This window comes from Schistocerca gregaria, chromosome 2, assembly GCF_023897955.1.
Source record: "Schistocerca gregaria isolate iqSchGreg1 chromosome 2, iqSchGreg1.2, whole genome shotgun sequence".
Taxonomy (NCBI): domain Eukaryota; kingdom Metazoa; phylum Arthropoda; class Insecta; order Orthoptera; family Acrididae; genus Schistocerca; species Schistocerca gregaria.
In genome coordinates this window covers 772,258,959-772,277,450 of record NC_064921.1, presented here as the reverse complement: position 1 = coordinate 772,277,450, position 18,492 = coordinate 772,258,959, and the positions used below count along the sequence as shown (strand labels likewise).

At 39.8% G+C, this 18,492-nt stretch overlaps 1 protein-coding gene across 2 annotated transcripts in view; it reads left to right on the top strand.

Annotated features, from left to right (window-relative positions):
• The first annotated feature begins 5,430 nt into the window (after positions 1-5,430).
• Positions 5,431-18,492, top strand: part of LOC126335003 (nascent polypeptide-associated complex subunit alpha, muscle-specific form-like) — a 299,464-nt gene continuing 286,402 nt past the window's right edge. The window contains exon 1 of one of the 2 annotated variants that reach the window (XM_049997830.1): positions 5,431-5,655. In XM_049997830.1, coding sequence (XP_049853787.1) covers positions 5,533-5,655 — 123 coding nt within the window. In that variant the 5' untranslated portion in view covers positions 5,431-5,532. The remainder of the gene's footprint in view (positions 5,656-18,492) is intronic. The other variant, XM_049997831.1, reaches the window with a different exon arrangement.

Genomic DNA, 18,492 nt, shown 5'->3' with positions numbered 1-18,492 from the left:
TCAAAAGTTAAATTATTAACTTTTGTGTAACTACTTTTGTGTACTACACCACTATGGAACTTGTTGTATCGTGTCTCTTCACAAGAGATCTCAAGAAGCCAGGATAAACAGGAAGAAGAAGGAAAAGACTAAAGAAAAGGCATCAGTATACTTCTTCTACTGTATTTCTTTCCCCTGTTCATGTCAATCGTTCCCTGATACTCTCTCTGAAACTCCTTGCAACCTCTGGTTCTTTCAATTTATCCAGGTCCATCTCCTTAAATATCTAACTTTTTGCAGTTTCTTAAGTTTTAATCTACAGTTCATAACCAATAAATTGTGGTCATAGTTCACATTGGCCCCCGTAAATGACTTACAACTTACAATGTGGTTCCTAAATCTCTGTTTTACGATTGTATAATCTATCTGAAACTTTCCAGTAGTAACGGCACAACTCATGCAGGTTGTAGGTACTCAGGAAAAAGAAGTGAAGCAAGGCACTTATTTATTACGTCTGTCAATGGCGCATACCTTCAGAACAGAGACTGGCACCTCATCTATGATTACTGACTTCTTATTTTTTAATTTTTGTTTTGTCTTCCTGACGACAAGCTTTGTTGTGGGAAAGAACAACACGGTTACATATAATTCATTGTACAGGGTGTTTCAAAAATGACCGGTATATTTGAAACGGCAATAAAAAATAAACGAGCATCGATAGAAATACACCGTTTGTTGCAATATGCTTTGGACAACAGTACATTTTCAGGCGGACAAACTTTCGAAATTACAGTAGTTACAATTTTCAACAACAGATGGCGCTGCAAGTGATGTGAAAGATATAGAAGACAACGCAGTCTGTGGGTGCGCCATTCTGTACGTCGTCTTTCTGCTGTAAGCGTGTGCTGTTCACAACGTGCAAGTGTGCTGTAGACAACATGGTTTATTCCTTAGAACAGAGGATTTTTCTGGTGTTGGAATTCCACCACCTAGAACACAGTGTTGTTGCAACAAGACGAAGTTTTCAACGGAGGTTTAATGTAACCAAAGGACCGAAAAGCGATACAATAAAGGATCTGTTTGAAAAATTTCAACGGACTGGGAATGTGACGGATGAACGTGCTGGAAAGGTAGGGCGACCGCGTACGGCAACCAGAGAGGGCAACGCACAGCTAGTGCAGCAGGTGATCCAACAGCAGTCTCGGGTTTCCGTTCATCGTATTGCAGCTGCGGTCCAAATGACGCCAACGTCCACGTATTGTCTCATGCGCCAGAGTTTACACCTCTATCCATACAAAATTCAAACGTGGCAACCCCTCAGCGCCACTATCATTGCTGCACGAGAGACATTCGCTAACGATATAGTGCACAAGATTGATGATGGCAATATGCATGTGGGCAGCATTTGGTGTACTGACAAAGCTTATTTTTACCTGGACGGCTTCGTCAATAAACAGAACTGGCGCATATGGGGAACCGAAAAGCCCCATGTTGCAGTCCCATCGTCCCTGCATCCTCAAAAAGTGCTGGTCTGGGCCGCCATTTCTTCCAAAGGAATCATTGGCCCATTTTTCAGATCCGAAACGATTACTGCATCACGCTATCTGGACATTCTTCGTGAATTTGTGGCGGTACAAACTGCCTTAGATGACACTGCGAACACCTCGTGGTTTTATGCAAGATGGTGCCCGGCCACATTGCATGGCCAATGTCTTTAATTTCCTGAATGAATATTTTGATGATCGTGTGATTGCTTTGGGCTATCCGAAACATACAGGAGGCGGCGTGGATTGGCCTCCCTATTCGCCAGACATGAACCCCTGTGATTTCTTTCTGTGGGGACACTTGAAAGACCTGGTGTACCAGCAGAATCCAGAAACAATTGAACAGCTGAAGCAGTACATCTCATCTGCATGTGAAGCTATTCCGCCAGACACGTTGTCAAAGGTTTCGGGTAATTTCATTCAGAGACTACGCCATATTATTGCTACGCATGGTGGATATTTGGAAAATATCATACTATAGAGTTTCCCAGACCGCAGCGCCATCTGTTGTTGACAATTGTAACTACTGTAATTTCGAAAGTTGTCTGCCTGAAAATGTACTGTTGTCCCAAGCATATTGCAACAAACGGTGTATTTCTATCGCTGTTCATTTAGTTTGTATTGCCGTTTCAAATATACTGGTCATTTTTGAAACACCCTGTAGGTGCTACATGTTTTTAGGAAGATTTGTTGCAACTTGTCCACAATACCAAAGAAAGAGTCATTGACAAAATTTGCCAATTTCCGTGGATTTTCTATTATTCTACTCCCCTTTTTGAACAGTATGTGTCTTGCTTTATGACATCCCACACTACTTTGCTTTTATTTTTTGCATTATACATTATTTTGTCATTGAATAATCTTCTTGCAGTAGGCAGTACCTTCCTGTATATTTTTTATCCCTGAGATAGTAATGTAACAACTGTTGATTAGTGTAGTGCTTTTGTAAAGAACTGAGAAATCTAAGTGCCTGAGAGGACTTTCTAATACCCACAGTTATCTATCCAGTTTCCTTAGCTGCTACTGGTGAAGTTTCTACATTTGGAAATGTTTCTAAAAATTAATTTAAGCAATGTGCTACATTGTTTTCCATACAAACTTCAGCACAGTTTCATCTGCCAGTGCCCTAAAAAAAGTATGTATTTTATGTCCTGTGAAGATCCTTTTGTCGCCTTGCAGGTTTCGCCAAGCTTGTCTTTGGCTTTATTATCTTATACTAATGATCTGAGAGGCTAAGATTCCTTTAGATATTTTCCAATTTATCCTATTGATACCTGTAACTACGTGGTCCATGTCTGATGCTGAACTTTTTGATGACCTAATAACAGTGTATTTGTGCCATACCAAAACTCCTCAAAATGTCTAGGAAGTTATTTGTAAGTCTGTCCTCCACACCTCCACATCTGCATTAATATTCACGTATGCAGAAATTACTAAGTTAGTTTTGCAGGCTGGGAGTCTTTCTATGACTTCAGTTAATTTGCTGAAGGAAGTGTTCACATTACCACTAGATGAGCAGTTCATGTATGCAATGAATTACTTCTTACGGCTGTCTAGCTTTCTTAGCTCAACAGTTGCCGGTTCTAAATGTTTATCTGCACTAATTGTGATCAGACCTTCTCTAACTTCAACATTTGTGCCACCTTTGGTATGAATGAAGGTTCCCTCATTCTTTAAGATAGCTCCTCAGCAACAATTTACACACTCATATGACGAGAGAATTATATGCTGTATTTCATTACCTTTCCACGACTACACACTAATGCATACCACTGTGCTTCTGAAAGACTGTAATACAGGTTCAAGTTGGTGTACATTACTTTTAATAAACTACACGTTTTTACAAAGAGTATATACTTCTGAAGGGGTTTCTGTAGTGTTTGTGCGCTATAGTGTGGTCCATTCTATCTTTTATGTACACTTTGCAAAAATCTCTAAATGGCTGAGACGCTTTTAAGGGAGGGGATGCTGTTGTCACGATATATCCTAAAACAGTCTAATCCTCCTACAGTGACAACTGGTATTGAACATGTGTGGCCACACACACACACACACACACACACACACACACACACACACACCTGCTATACTCTAATTAACTCTATCAACCTCCCTCTCCCACTCCTATTGAGGTACAGACCATGCCTGGCACAGTCCCACCTCATGATAGTCCCCAGTGGCACCAGTACAGTGTGCACCTCCAGCTCTGCACTGAGATACCTTACAGCACTGCGAAGATTAGGCCATCGTGGTGCTAGAATAGGTCAGCCTTGACAATGGCGCAGCCAGTTTGTGAAGTTACACTACCTACATTGTACATGCTGTCTCCATCCGAGCTGTTCCCTGCCCCACCCACGATCACTACCTGGCTGCCTTTTGTAAAATCCTTACACAAAGGCCCTAAATCTTCAAGCACCTGATCTGGACCAACACTCGGCTTGAAATTTCTGATGACCTGATACTCCCCTAACTTCTGTGTTATTAAGGGCCCACACCTCTGCCATGACTGCTACCTAGTTACAGTCATCTCTTCTTCCTAAAATTTGCGCTATTCCTAACCTTACGGTCACTGGCAGAGAATACTCTACTTCCTGAAAATAATCCTATTATTTATAAAGCATTGCTTGGTTTTACCACTTCCTTCTAACGTATTTACAGGAAGAGAGCCATTTCATTCACAACGATGGCGTAATGGAGCTATCACGTAGTTCTTAATATAACCAGCAGCCCGTTCCTTCAGCAACGGAGAATTTGTTAAAGACTGTTTTGTTGCTGCCGTAACAGTGTTGTGCCCATCGACTCTCCCTCTTTTCCCAACAGTTCCACCTTCATGGAGAATCGTTTGCAGATGCATCGAAGAGATGGCAAACGACGTGGAAATGCAACTGAAAGATAAGACTAAAAATTTACCTTTTTCCCTTTGGGTCTGGATGAAAGCACGCTTGTAACGGACCTTGTTCAGTTTGTTGTTTCTGTGAGAGATGTTGACGCCGAGTTCAACGTGATGAACGACCTCATTGTTTTAGTGCCAATACACGATGCTACTACTACTACTACCGAGACGTATTTCCTTTCTTAGACAATATTGTTAACAAATATGATCTTTGCTGGTAAAAATTTTTATCGATGGTATGCATCCTGCACCGCGTTAGTCTGCTTACAAGATGTGTCAAGAATGTGTAGCGTCGTCGAAGTTGTTGTAAAGGCTGTTCACAAACTGAAATCGCACAGTCTACGACATCAGCAGTCTAAGTCCTTCCCGCCGGGTAAGGGATGCAATGTTTGCTATTTGCTAGCTACTATCTCGGCACTGCCAAGCTTTCACGGTGTGCTGTGCCCAACTTCATTAGGTAATGTTTGTATGAACGCTGGAAGAATTACGAAATAACATGTGAACAGTTTTGAAACCTATAGGAAACATAAAATAAACCTTAATAAGCTTTACAGCAAGCTTGTTTTAGTTATTTTTAGCGAACAAATATCAGTATTAATTGCACTTCCGTTAGTCTGAACTGCTATGCGATCTGTCGGTCAAATGGAAAACTAGGATCGGACTAAATAGTTTCAATGATTCTATACAAGATGTCGTACGTCGATACACATAGGTTCATGTTATTTGCTCACAGGTGGCAGCACGTACGTTTAGTCTGAAAAGTCACGTCAAAGATTGTGATGTACAAAGCATGTTTGTAATCCTTACGTTTATATGCTTTGGCGTCCGTCACAATTCTGCAATTATTTCAACGTTTTTGATGTCTAATTGTCTAAATATCAATCTTTGTAGGATAAATACGAATTGTTTTGCATTTTCTTTTCTATTCGCTCTGATAATGAGGCGAAACAATTAACATTTTTCTGTTATAAAGAAAGTTGTTTGTTGCTTTCATTTAGCGAAGTAGCGTGTGACATTGCTGTGGCTGTGAAACGAAGGTCTTTGTAGTAGTGTTTCAGATTCAGTAAAGCACTAAGATCGTTCGGTGGTGGGGGAGTTGTGCTAAGTGTTAAAGAAATGGAGAGTTTTACGAATTCGTGTAGATTGTGTCTGTGGAAAGGAGATAAAATGCTTCCAATTTTTACGTCTCCTGATGACGACGAAACAGCATCGAAGATTCGAAAATGCCTGCCGTTAGATGTAAGTACAAAACTTCATTGCATTATTGACATACGGTATTTTATACATACTTCGGCGATAACTTTTGCTTTAGTTTGGAATGTGTGTTTGTTTAAAACTAGATAAATTTAACTGTCGTATCATGAACTGAAGAACACTTCTGATGACCAAGCATTCGTGTTTCATTACGGTGGAGGATAGGCTACTTGGTATACTTATATTACTATGTTTCATTTGGTACGTCACAGTGGCGTTTAAGTGAAATTTGGAACGAGAGTGCAGTATATTACGCAAACTGATGTTACGCGCTGCTGATTACATATTTTGTTTCACTCATTACGTACTGTTAAGTTTACAGTGTATAGGTTAGTTTTCATTAATTAAGACTGCCCCTACACCGAATGTAGTAATGCAGTAAACGTATAAATACATACCTGTGTTATTTAAAAGTTGAAGTTCGTTTTGTCGTAGGAATATCAACACATCCAACAACGTGCCAAACAACATTTGTTTATTGTTGTTGCCTTTTTGGGGCCTACTTGTTAAATTAATGCTGAGTTGCAAAAAGCGCCGAAAACCTGGAAATACTAAATATGATATTCATTGTAAAATGTCAAATCTGCTGATACGACTTAGACTTTTGGGCTAAGTTTATTTGGGGGGAATTTCAAACATATTTGGAATTTGGTAGAAGACTTCATTAGTAACTATAGGTACTTTTTTCTTTTTCAAACTTTGAAAGTGTTCAATATCTGACTAGATTACAATATTTTCTAAAGGTGAGCATAAAGAACTCTCTCCTGGTATTGCTGGGATTTTTGGTCTTGAAGTCCGGAACGGGGAATATGAAATGAGAGTTTGCATCGGAATATTATGCAGGCAGATGGTAGGCCACGAAAAATATTGTTCCATTTGGTATCCAAATTTTTTCAATGAAAGATATTGCCTGTTCTACTTTTTAGATGTTTATTGTCCATTCTTTCATATATGTCGTGAATTTCTCTCTTCCTCCCCTCTCTGTCTTTTTGTTTATGTGTGAAGCTATTTTCATCTTACATTCCAGTATTGTTTGTTTTTCTTCGCGTGTTTAGAAAAGATAGGTGTAGGTCCAACAACATTTTGCTAACCTTCATCAAGTAATGCAGCTTGAGTTTGTTGGTTTAAGCTGGTACTGTTCCAACAGAGTAATTGCGTTATGAAGAGGATATACGACAACGTTCAATATGAGCTCTGGCTTTGGCCAGTGACGTAGGAAATGTGACAAAACTCCCATAAGCAGTATGGCAACAACTATATAATGTGATGTTACTGCTAATTTTTTTCTAATGGGCTACATACACTACCAGTTATTTTATTCTTCAAATTCATTGGGGTTGGCTTTGCCATCTAATAAAGAAACTGTTAATAAATGCACCAAAATGTGATGTGATTGCAACCATTGACACTGTCATTGACCATTGGTGACAACTAATATCAAACACTCCTTGAGCCATGAAAGTCTTCTCACCTTTGTTTAATACAACAATACTAAACTGCATTGATTGTGCAAAATTATCAAAGATAATATCTCATGTGCTTGTTTGTGTAGATATTGGACCCCTGAAAAAAATTTAGTCCAAGTGAATTTGTAGGAATTTTGTGATGTGTAACGTATCCTGCTGTTTTGTTTGAAGTGAATTTTTTCCATATGTAAGTGAGCGATATCATACATTTATCAACTCTTGTGAAAGTATGACAGTACCAGTTTACATCTTTGATATCAGCTATATACTTAATGTGTGTGTCATTCCATGTCAATTCAACAGACTTCTCAACCTGACCCTCTAGGATTTCTTTCATATTTGGTGCATTCGATGACCCAGATAAGAGATGGAAAAATGCCAATATTCACATGTGTATTACAACTGTGAAGAAAGTTACAGGTCAAGGAAGTACTAAATTTACATGCATATGTCATAACATAAGTGACTGTGATTCTGGTTCTAATTCAGTTACAGCAATTAAGATGGTACCATTGGAAAGCTTACGAATACACCTTTACATTGATATGTCACATGACTGGTTTCTGAGAATTTTCATATCAAAGGTCATTGACCTTGACCTTTGACCTTGAATGTCTCAAAACACCCTATCTTCAATTTTTTTGAAAAATGTATGTAATTGCTCCAGTATGTTACTGTAAATATGGTAAATATCGAGATGGCACACCAAAGGCATCATGCACAAAAAATTATTTTGTCAATTTAAGTACACCATCAACATGCAGTAAGCAGCTATGTATCCAGCATTTTCCGTAACACCAGCCAATAGCCTTTACTTTTATTCAGACCAGTTCTTTAATATTTCTAGCTGTGAACAGCCAATCATAGAGACTTTTATTTCAACCAATCAGCATTAGCCTGTTTAAGTGAACACCAAGCTATGCAGTGATTGCAGCAGAGTTTGTATAAAACATGGCTGCTTTTACAGGTGGCCCTGCCTCTGATTGGGTGGGATAGGCCTGTGACAGGACAATGAATCAGTTATGTCTTGCACTTGGGTTTGCCACAGGATATGACACATGTAGAAAGGAATTGGGAGCTGCGGGTGATGCAGTACCACTTAAGGAGAGAAGTATTTTGGGTAGGAGGTCCCTAATTATTGGATGTGGTGATAGATAAGTAAACCCCTGGCAAAGAATATGATTCAGTTGTTCCAGTCCAGGTTGGTATTGGGTTACAGTGGGAGACTCCTTTGTAGCCAATTACTCAGGCTGGTGGAAGGGCCACAGCTGTGTGAGAATATTGTACGGAAAATTGTTTGTGGACAAGATTTGACAGTTAGTGTCTCTCTGTGGAGATCCTTGTGAGACTTTCAGCATACTGGGCAGCAGAATCTTTATCACAACAAATACAGTGTCCATTGGTGCCTAGCTTGTATGAGAGTGATTTTTTGGTGCAGAAGGGATGACAGCTTTCAAAATGCAGGTACTGTTGGTGGTTAGTGGGTTTAATATATAGTGGTGTGGATTGAGCCATTAGAGAGGTGGTCAGCCCCCAGGAAGGTGGCATGTTAGGTTAAGAACCAGGTCAAACAGATGGGAGAGGTGTGGGGGTTGGGAAAAAAAATGAAGAGTGAGTGTCATGGCTCTGATTCCAGATTGAAGATATTGTCATTGAACCTGGATCAGCCAGTGGGTGTGACATTTTAAGAGGTGAGGAAGGTTTCCTGTAGATGGCACAATGGGATTGGCCTAGGGATTCCAGAAGTCCTCAACCTAACATGCCACTTTCCTGGGTTTTGACCTTCATCTCTCTAATGGCTTGATCCACATCTGTGTACATATTAAGTCCACTAATCATCAACAGTACCTACAACTGGACAATTGTCACCAAATTATCACACATTTACAGCTTGGCAACCTGTGGATGGCATATAGGCAGTGACAAGAAGTCCCTTGCTTAGTACGCTGAATGTCTGGTGACTTTGTTTAGACAAGCACTGCCTCTTAGACCCAGTTTACAAACATTTCTTGTGCCATATCCAGTTTCATCATGGAATCGAACAACTGAACCATATCATTTGCCAGGTCTGTGATTACCTATCGCTGTGGCCAAAATTGAGGGACATCCTATCCAAGAACCTTCCCATCTCTCCTGAAACAGTCTTCCACCGCCCACTCAGCCTAAACAGGACATTCGTCCAACCCTACGCTTCTCCCACTTCCAACCCGATGTCTTTGGGGTAATGTCACTGTGGAAAATCTAGGTGCAAGATTTGCCCAATTAACTCATCCAATACTTCCTACTCCAATCATGTGACAGACTTATCCCTTCCCATAAGTTACAGGGCCACATACGAAAGCAACCAAGGGCAATTTCAGCTCAAATCACACAGGTCAAGAGTGAATGTGTCACATAATCATTTCAAAGTTTTCTGATAAAAAAGAGAAAAGCTAAGTTCCAAAATACACCACTCAGAAACTTAGATATTTTGATTTCCTGTTGATTTGTAGGTACTTTTCATTCCCTATCATCCTGCACTGCATTTCTCATGTAGACCCTACATGAACTTGCAGTGTGCCCTGGGCCTTAGCATGCTACATGGCCATGTGTCACAATAGCACTACCTCAAAGTGGGGGTGGCAGTGGTGCCTACCAGATACCATAACTGCAACTGCCAGGGGGGCCATGGCTTTTTCAGAAATTCATTTGTGACACACATGGGACCTTGAGTCGTGGCAGCCCTTTCTTCCTTCCCAGGTGGCAGTCCCTTCCCCTGCCACTTCCTCCCTGTGCATACTCCCTTATGCTCCCTTCTTTGCCCTTACATCAGCTCAGCTCAGCTATCCTCCTCATAATTGATATTCCATTCAGTTTTTGTTCCTCTCACTTTTTTGTTTTCACCTTTCCTTTTCACTGTTTTTGTTCCTCTTTGGTATTTGATCTTCCATTCTAATTTTCTCTCCATAGTGGAAGCCAACTGGGGAAGAACACCTTACTTAGCATATTCTGTGGTTGGCCCTACCATCTGTCCCATCTTCTCCATGATACCAAAGTCTTTTAGCATTACACAGCTAGCACAGTAACCAGTGTGTGTGTGTGTGTGTGTGTGTGTGTGTGTGTGTGTGTGTGTGTGTTATATACCCTTTTGATTGAGTCTCCTGACAACAGAGGGATCACAGTTCTGATAGCTGAGCTGAGCTTGTGTGCCTAGAGGAGTGTGTACTTGTCATTCTGGAGCATTGGAGCTCCAAGCAATGACCCCTGTGCCAAATGGCCCTTGCTGTGGCTGGGTGATGCCTGCAGAGTGAGCCTCTAATTGGAATGATATCAGGGCAGAAGCTTTGCGTATTATTGCATATGAAATGTATTAATCTTTAAGTTGGCCATTTCTATACGGCCATCTCTCTAGTTGAGAATGAATCTTTTAATGTTGTCTGGCTTGGGGTGAAACCCTTTACTCATGTCAGGTCTGCACCAGGAATGACGGGGACACTTTCAGATCCACCAAGTCATTATTTTTCATGTGAACTATTGAAGACAAGTTTGGTGAAGTGCACTTCTGAGTAAAATGTGGCCAGGTTCACTGTTGATCAAAACTACTTCTGCTGCCCAGTCTGCAGCCCTTCATGCCTGTGATAATCATGGTGATGCCTAGGTGTCCATTACTCCACACCAGTCATTGAATATGGTTCAGGGCATCATTTGTTTCCTTCAGATTGACGAGTAGATGAGTAGCTCCATGCCAATCTGGAACAGCAGGTCACTCATTTTGTTTGGCATGTTCAGAAAGGCTGTAAGTACAGTTGCATAGGTACCGTCACCTTTATTCTGGCAGTTGAGGGGGATACCCTTCCAGAAGTCTAGGTTATGTGTTATCAGAGTGATGTTAAGCTGTACATCCTGCCACCCATGAGGGGTACTCTGTGTTTGTGTTTTGGGCACAACTCTTAAACTGTACAGCAGAACCTCTGTGGTGAATGTGGACGCCCAGTCCATGAGGGATGCCCCTGTATTCCACCACCTGTGTGTGTTAATTGCCATTACCATCACACTCTAAACTTGCCAGATTGTCCAGTTTATAAGAAACTACAGGAGGATAAGTCCCTTGATCGTTAACCCTACACTGAGTATCATAAGAATGATCATCTTCACTATGTGTCTGTGTCATCTAACTTTGTATCTGTTATGTCCTTTCCCCCTCCTCCATCTACCATACTCCAGTGCCACCCCTGATCCTATCCCACTCCCATGCAGCTCCTGAGCTCCTCCTATCTGGCTGGAGAAGTGTCGCCCTCCTTCAGATTTTTTTGGTGATGGGGGACCCCTCAGCACCAGACCAGAGATCTACTGCCACAAGATGGCCATGGTACCATAAGGTCGCTTGCTCTCTCTTGGTTCCAAATCTTAGTGCAGCCTGCTCTCTCTGGGCCCTGCCTTCTTCAACCTATGAAAGGAAGAAGAAATGTAACTCCTGGGACAAGGCTCCTCTGGTGCCCCAGGAGCTACTGACTCCTTTCTCACAATCTGAGTTAGCCCTCTTGTTCATGGATGTCACCTTGTCCTTGTATGTGGTGGATCAGCCCATTCACCTCCCATGTGGATCCCCATTCCATGCTTACTCAGTAGAACTGTAAAGAATACTACCATCATTCCAGAGCTGCAATCCCTTATTTCCTTTTACTCCGCAGCTTGTGTTGTTCTGCGGGAATCTCATTTTATTGAAGCTTGCTTACCAACCCTTTGTGAATTCTGTGTTTTCTGTCAGAACTGGGTTAGTCCTTTGAGGGCTTCTGATGGAGTTTGGTGTTGGGCCACACGAATGTTGTTAGTACATGAATCCCCCTTCATACAACATTGGAAGTGGCTGTCATTCAGGTCCACTTGGACTCTGTGGTCGCAGTTTGCAAACTGCATCTCCCTCGTGGCAGGCCACCAATTCTTGCTGCCATAACTTACTTCCTTCGGCAACTACTTCCTCCATTCCTCATCCTTGGAGATTTTAATGCCTATCTCCCCATGCAGGAATTGCTTTTCATTTAGTCAATATTTCCTCATAGAACAGTTTCTTGCAGATGACTTTTCCCTTGTTAACTATGGTTCTCCTACCCATTTTAGTCCCCTCCCCGTCTCCCTGCATTATGCTGGTCGCTACTATCACTTCTTCCTTCACAATGCCAGTAAATACTGTAACCTATGTATCTGCATCAACTAAACAATGGGTCATTCTTACATTCTCTAGTTAACATTGGTCTAAATTCAGCTTCCTTGCCTGTCATGTTTTGTTCACTATCTGCTTCATGTTGATTCTTTTGTTATCTTCCCACCTCCCGATGGCCAAGTTACCCCACTGTCCTTCCCATTGCACTGATTGGCCTCTATATATATCCGAGATTGTGTTTACCCCCTGTTTATCATGTTGTGTTAATGAAGTCACCCGTGACACACCCAATAAAATTATTTGCATTGGTCTTATCCTCCAGGGTTACCAATGACAGTCTTCCGTCTCAGGCGTTGCCCATCTGGGTGGTCTTTGGACATATCCATTAGTTCTCATGGAACGCCTTGTGATTCATTGTGCTACTTCAGCAGCCTCCTATCCAGTTGCCTTCCTCATCCAGAAACAGTGGGCTGAAGCTTCCCAGTTATGTTTTGTCCCTTGTCAGATGAAATCCTACAGTGAATCATTTACTGTAGGGATCTTCTTTTCATCCTCTTCTCTTCCCATGATTCAGCACCTGCTCTCAGTTCTATTCACAACTATAATTTAAGCGACACATTAATCCTCCACAAAGGTAGTATCTCCTCGGTGTGTTTAACTGTGTTTGGCTCCAAGTCATTTTTCCCAATCAGTGGAGGGACAGTATTGTGTTTCCTGTCCTTAAGCCTGGTAAGGGTCTGCCGTCCCATGAAAATTACCAGCTATTCAGTTTCTCCAATGTTCCCTCCAAGTTACTTGAATAGATGGTGGCTCATCTGCTCAGTTGGGTCCTCAAATCTCGGGGCCTTTTGTCTCCTTACCAGTGTGCCTTTTGTTAGGAATGGTCTCCAGTAATCTGCATCAATTGGAAACTGCAGTTTGGAAGGCCTTTTTTCAGCACCACCATCTTGTCACAGTTTCCTTTGATCTTTGTAAGGCCTTTTTCAGTGCCCCTTCCTGATTTACCAGTTCCTGTGCCAGTGGTCATCCAGAGTTCTGATTGGCAGCATTCTCAGCTCTCCACAGGCCTAGTTGAATAGCATTCCAGAAGGTTCTGTATTAAGTGTCCTCCTTTTTCTCGTTGTTATTAATGGACTTGTGGCCTCTGTCAGACCATTGGTCAGCTCTATACTATGTGTGGATGATTACTTTATCTGGGCCTTCTGTTGGACAACAAGCTTACTTGGTTGCCCCACATGCTGACTTTTTGGGGCACCATCCCCCATCCTTGTCTAATAAACTTTGTGCAGTCAAAGGGATGAGCACTTCACATTGTCCTTCCCTCTGCGTGTCCTAGATGGAATCCTCTGCTGTCTTCATATAGGCTGTACTAGGTGGACCAATGCCTCATTCTCTGTTAATGAGCTACTTCTTTGTAGTTGTGGGCCCCCCTCATAGTGATCCATATTTTGCTGGATTGCCTGCACCTTTTAGCCCGTTGGACTAAGAAGTATGTCCTTCCACCTTTCTTGTCCTGGGTGTTAGCGGCTGACGCTAGAATGGTTACATCTGTACTCTGTTTTCTTTGTGCAAGTGGTTTGTCCTCCCAGATGAGGTACAGAAGTACCTCAGTTTCCTTCTGGAATTGAGTTTCCTTCTGGAATTGGAGTCCCTCATTTAGTATTGGAATTGGTTTGGGTGGCCTTCGGCCTTGCCTCAATGCTGGCCATGTTTTTCCTCCTTTTCCCCAGCATTTTGCCTGGTCTTTGTGCCATTTTGTTTCCCCTGATGATGTCCCTGTTCTCAGGCTCATGTTATGGTGTGGGGACGGGCAATTTTGGTGCCTCATCATGCATAGTGCCTTTGGCAGATCACCTGCTCTAACCCTCCCTCTCCTCCTCCGTTCTGTTTCTTACTCTTCCTGCTGCCCTGGTGTTCTTTTTGTTTTTTTGTCTGCTTGTTTTCCTTTCCCATCAACTAGACTGTACAGTCTGTGTTTTCCTTCCTTAGTTTCTGTCACTTTAGATTGGTGTTCTGATGACCTTAATGTTTGGTCCATCTTGCACCTCCCCTACCAACCAACCAGAACTACAGCCTGATATGTCTCAATAGCAACAATTTCTAAAAAAGGGTGGTTGTAAATAGGAGTCGGTACAAAACAAAAGAACAATCAGAAAACTGCTCAAAATTTTATTTAGCAATACATCGAAATTTATCGAGTTTGCGGTAATGGAATTCAGCATACTCTCTATCTAGTGCTCATTGTCCTAATGAACTAACACATAATTCAACAGTATCTGATGTAGTCAAGCAATTGTGTAATGTGCAGTTAAAAACAAAACTTTCTTAACATGGGAAAATTGTGTTAGCAGCACTGTTTCGGAAGATGCATTTCTTCAGCAGCCCATCTCCAACATTTCAGTGTAAGATCCTCTCAACACACAAGTTCAGTCAGCACTTTACGGTTATAACTCAGAAGCACCTTCATGTTCTTAATGTCTGTTGTGCTTCCACTCGTAGGTGCACATGCACAAATTACACAATATCGTCTTGCCTTCATCTTACAGGAAGTATATACTGACTTTCTTATACCTGGTTTAGATAGAGACCTAATAGTAAAACTGTAAAAATGTATTATCTTTATAATAAATTCAACACTATTCTACTGTCATATGCAAAGCAACATAAATCTCAACAAAAACTTTTTCCTGTCACTAGTTGAAGAAATACGAGATAGTAATGACTTGCACAATTGACTCACAAAAGATTTCAGTACTCTTATTATAAATATTGCATTGGCTCCACCTCATAATCTTATCTCTTAAGTACTGAGTCATATCAAGTAAAACAGACACACACAGAATAACCCCTGTTTATTATTCGTTAATTCCTCTCATCCGTCATGAAAGTAGTCATCAGTTACATATGTCTATAAGCAATACTTCAGTAAGAGTCATCTTCATGTAACTCTAAACCAGACATCCACTATTTGGTGATGTTGCCATCTTTGTTTCCAGTTTTAGTTGCATCGATGCATGTGCAATCCCATTAACACAATGCAAATTTCATTCGTATTATTAAATTGATATACTCAGTCTTATACTTTCTGTTGAGCAGGTCTTCACAAAAACTCTCCATACTTTGCTTTCATCAATGAAAACTTCAAATACACCCACAGATTCATATCCCACCAATTACTATTCATATTATTGGGAGGATTCCCTAGTTACTTTCTCCAAAATAGAACCACCCCCCCCCCCCCCAATACAGCTTACAGAACTTTTCTTCCACTACCTGCTAATCCCCTTTTGCATCTTCTTCATTTATTCATTAAAAAACTTCATTAGATTACATGTCTCAAAGAGGTCTCTCTACATTACCCAAGCTTTTTCTTATCTAACATTCTGTCACTCATAAGGAGGTTATCCAGCAGTTTTTTATAATTTTTGTATCTATTGTACATGAAGATCAGAACTCAAATATCAATTTACCTAAACAGTTTGCTGTTACTCTAAAAAAAAGTTCTCATGCAAATCGACTTTGAAGGTTTGTGAGGGACTTAAATCCACTACTATTAGTAGTGGGCTGCTTGGTTAATTTTGATTGCATTGGACAATCAATGGATCACTGGTTCAAATCTTGCTATGGTCCTTTTTTCATTCAATTTGAATATCTACATCATTTAAATATAAAATCCATTAAATAAATTCTGATTTACACGTACACGTGTGCTGTTGTTTTTAATTACATACCACAAGCACTAAAATTATAGACTATAAAAGATTTTTAACAACTATAAAAGATTTTTAACAACTATAAAAGATTTTTAACAACTATAAAAGATTTTTAACAACTATAAAAGATTTTTAACAACTATAAAAGATTTTTAACAACTATAAAAGATTTTTAACAACTATAAAAGATTTTTAACAACTATAAAAGATTTTTTTAACAACTATAAAAGATTTTTTTAACAATTACAAAAGATTTTTTTAACAATTACAAAAGATTTTTTTAACAATTATAAAAGATTTTTTTAACAATTATAAAAGATTTTTTAACAATTATGAAAGATTTTTAACAAATATTGTTTCTATTAGAAAGTCTTACACATTTATTATCAATCTTTTATAAAAAATTGATAATTAAGAATTTATATTGACAATAAAAATTTTGCTGGGATATGAGGGGGGGATCAGAAGCAAAGGGGTACATACTCCATGATGAATAGAAAGAAAACTAGTTAAAAGATGTTACAAAACTTTTATGTAGGGTTATACTGAATTTTTATGTTGTATATTACCTGAATAACCTTTTTATGATACGTGAGAAGAGGGAAGTGACCCAGCTGGTGTGCAGTATTTTCTGTAATCGGCTAATGCATTAAACTGTATTCTTTCTTATTTTGGTTCACCATTGTAAGCCACAAAATGTGTTTCGTTCTTACAACATTACCTGAAGACTTTGTTGTAGCTATAAATAGCAACATTGATATTTCAGTTGATAACAATCAATAATAAAGCATTATACAGAAAGTGTACATCTCAGTCCTCTCAAGCAAATATATTTTGGAAGCAAAGAGATACTACAAGTGTATACAGACTTTTATGAATTGTGATATAAAATTGATCATGTATATTAGCCTGTTACTCCAGCATCAAACAGAAAGAATACAAAGTATTTTTTGTGTCCAATATACACAAAAAATATAAACTCCATTTTGAAATCTCGAGGGAATTACAACACTTGTCACCCTAACAACCTAATTATGGGGCAGATGAAGACAAAAAAAATCACTCACAAGTGGAATAAAGCCACACCCAGCTTGAGGCTCAGTGTATGTACACACTTCTACACAAAAAATTTGACTCCTGAAGCCGAAATCTCTCAACACCACTTTTTCCTATCAGTTTCAATTAACATCAAAAAACAAACAGCCCTAAGATTATTCCCATAACATCTAACAAAATGCAAACCTTCCTTGAGTATTGAAACCCATGAATAAGTTCCTTTGTCAAAATCTTGTACAAATAACACAAATTAATTCTGTTTTAGTTAAATTTACTGAGATGCAACCCCCACATATAACACAAACAACTCTTCTGTTTTTGCTAAATTCAGCCTACTTTCCCCAGTTAGTACACTCTAAATGTGTTCAGGCAAGAATATAGCCATAGATCTAGGATAGTAACAAGAGGAAGCATTAAGACATTGGAATGTGAAAAAATTAATTACGTTGCAAGCAAGTTGGGACCCCATGCATATCTCACACACGTTTATTCAATTTATGAACTCTCTGAGGCCTTAAATTAAACCACACCCTTTCACATATTTTTTCTAAGTCAGTAGTATTCCTCAATACCAGCTCTTTTCTTGACTTTGGGTCCAGCAATGAGTAGCTATTTTAGTGTGGCACATCCGCAGTTCCAAATGGTCTGCCAAAATTTCTGAATTTCAGAATATCTTTGTTTTGAACAATCCTTTGTCTTAAGAAGCAACAACTTTTCAAGTGTAGTTGCTTTGGCCGTACACTAATAACTATCTTCTTTCTTCATAGCTTTTCTTCATTCTTGCCTTAGCTAGTTGCTCTTTCTCTTGCCTTGAGATACAGCTATATAAGCGTATTCCTCTGGAATCAAATTACTGGGTCTAATACCTAACACAAACTCCCATATTGAGGATAACCTATCACATTATACAAAATAATGTTAATAATGGTTTCAAAAGTAGGAATGTACATGGCCAAAGATCAATGCTTTGTGGGGCGTTATGTTCTGCACAGCCTAATAACTTTTCAAAACAATTTCATTCTTATTGCTGTGGGGAAAATGTACAGGTATTCTGCTACATTTTGTTTTATTCTCCCTGTGTTGTCAGATAACATTGCCTCTGAATTGCCCAGTTTGAGCATGAACTCTCTATCTTCTCTGCTATAGTTCTAGCATTTGCCTTCCTTTTAGAAACAACTTCACCTACACTTTAAGTGTGTCCGATATTACAAATATGTAGCAACACCCACATCTTGATATAGGCAAGAGTCCAATACGGTCTACCGCAACTAATTCAAGTGGTTTACTTGCTAACACATTTTGTCTCATGCCAAGGACAGGCTCTGTTGACAATCTAACATCTTGACATTTATCAAATAAAGTTAATCTTTTCTTCACCCTCCACCATAAATTATTAAAAATGAGTGTTTCTCGAATTTTCTCTATACATTTTCGTACTCCCAAGGAT